Source organism: Bison bison, unplaced genomic scaffold (assembly GCF_000754665.1).
Source record: "Bison bison bison isolate TAMUID 2011002044 unplaced genomic scaffold, Bison_UMD1.0 scf7180017864482, whole genome shotgun sequence".
NCBI classification, from domain to species: domain Eukaryota; kingdom Metazoa; phylum Chordata; class Mammalia; order Artiodactyla; family Bovidae; genus Bison; species Bison bison.
In genome coordinates, this window is record NW_011495042.1 from 6812172 (window position 1) to 6814013 (window position 1842).

The 1842-nt window shown below is 63.0% G+C and overlaps 1 protein-coding gene across 1 annotated transcript in view; it reads right to left on the reverse strand.

Annotated features, from left to right (window-relative positions):
- FBLN2 (fibulin 2) overlaps positions 1-1842 on the reverse strand; it is a 48987-nt gene that overhangs the window by 10265 nt on the left and 36880 nt on the right. Inside the window, exon 13 of the mRNA XM_010862526.1 lies at positions 37-174. Coding sequence (XP_010860828.1) covers positions 37-174 — 138 coding nt within the window. The remainder of the gene's footprint in view (positions 1-36; positions 175-1842) is intronic.

Sequence of the window (1842 nt, forward strand, 5' to 3'; positions counted from 1 at the left end):
GGGGCCGGCAGACACAGCCGGGCAGACCCCGCTCACCCACGCAGTTGCCCTCGGGGTCCTGCAGGAAGCCTTCCAGGCAGCGCTGCCGAGCCTGGCAGTAAAAGGAGCCCTTGGTGTTGTGGCACACGGCGCCCGCCTGGCAGTTGTGCGTGCCCAGCTCACACTCGTCCACATCTGCCACAGAGACAGGGCCGGGGGTCAGGGGCTGGCGGGCACGCACCCGCACACCCCTGCCACAACCTTGATGTTACAAAGGTCTCTCGCATTGTGGGGCACCGCCGTGGCCCGTGCAGCAGTGATGATGATGTCACCCCTCTCACTGCCGCGCACTCTGAGATGTACGTCTTTACTCAGTGCGCGTGGGAACCCAGGGCCGGGGCCAAGACGAGCCCCCTCCCGCATGGGGGAAGCTGAGGCACGGGCACAGTTCAGCGCTGCTCTTGGGCCGCCGGGCTGGGAGCTTCCCAGGATGGAGCCCCCAGACCTGCGTGTCTCCACTGTCCCCACCTGCCATGCAGCCCCAGCGGGTCACGGCCCACCCCGCCCCGCCCCGCCCCGCCCCCGCTGCCAGACCCACAGTTTACAAAGTGCCGGCCTGTGTCCCCCCTACCCCGCAACAGGCACGTCGGGCTCTTTCCCCAGATGAGGAAGCCGAGGACGGAGTCAAAAAGCGACACACGGGGCTCGTGGGATGGCCGAGACTTCATCAGCCTCCTGACGGCCAGGCCCACCTCGTGTGTCTGTCTGTTGTCCATCCGTCCACCCCCTCTGGTTTCCACAGCAGTCCTGTCTCTAGGGGGCCCATGCTGGGTTCGAGGACCCCCTCCAACGACCCCCAGAAGCCTGAGGACACAGCCTCTGCCTGGCCACTCTGGTCTAAGGAGGATGCCCTGGGAGCAGACGGCCAGGGGTGCTGGGCGTCCAGGGAGCCAGGACCGCTCCCCAGGGGTCAGGGTTCTCTAAAGGGGGCTCGCCATTGGTGTGCGTGTGCCCTGGGCGTGCGTGGGTGTACACAGGTGTGCAATAAGGGGTCTGGGCTCCTCTCCTCTCAGCTCATTTCACCCCTGCTCTGAGCCCAGCTCAGGGCCTGGCACACAGTGTGTTCAGCCACTTCCCTGAGCTCATGCCCAACCTCAGAGTTGGTTCCCATCAAAATTTTCTGAGCTTGCAACAATGGAGCACTGCTCTGGGTCTCACCTCCTGGGTGACATTCTTCTGGACATTTAAATAAACTGTCACCCATCATGTGTGAAACAGACTCCCAAGCCCTTGCCTGCCTGGGCCTGCCAACCCAGCAGCCTCCTTGCACTGGCAGTGTGCCGCCAGCCAAGACTGCCCTCTGCTCCTTGCACCAAGGCCCCCTCCTCCCCTCTCCCCTAAGGGCTGGCACCCTTCCCAGGGGCTCTACATTCTGTAGGTCCCTGCCTCGACATCACCCCCACAGGGGGCTGGCCTCTTTGAACCCCCAACTAAAGCAAAACCCAGCCTTAGCCCTGCCATCCTGGTGTGCCTGTGAGCCCCTGCCTCCCTGGTCAACAGACCAGACAGAGAAACACGCCCCCGCAGCACCCCCACCACCCAGAACCCTGCCGGGCCCATAAACGAAGCCGGGGAAGCAGCTGTTGAAATGGCTCAGCAGAACTTCTCTCTTCTGAGGTTAGAATCTTCTGGTTAAAAAGGACAGAAACGACCCTTCTGTGGGAACGGAGGCATGAAGAGACTAACATGACCCAGACACGTTTACCTCGCCCCTCCCCCCCGCCACCAGTTTGGAGGTCACCTCTGCCCCCAAACACCATCGTCTGTGGGGTCTCTTAACGGGCCAGAAACCCTGGAGCTTGG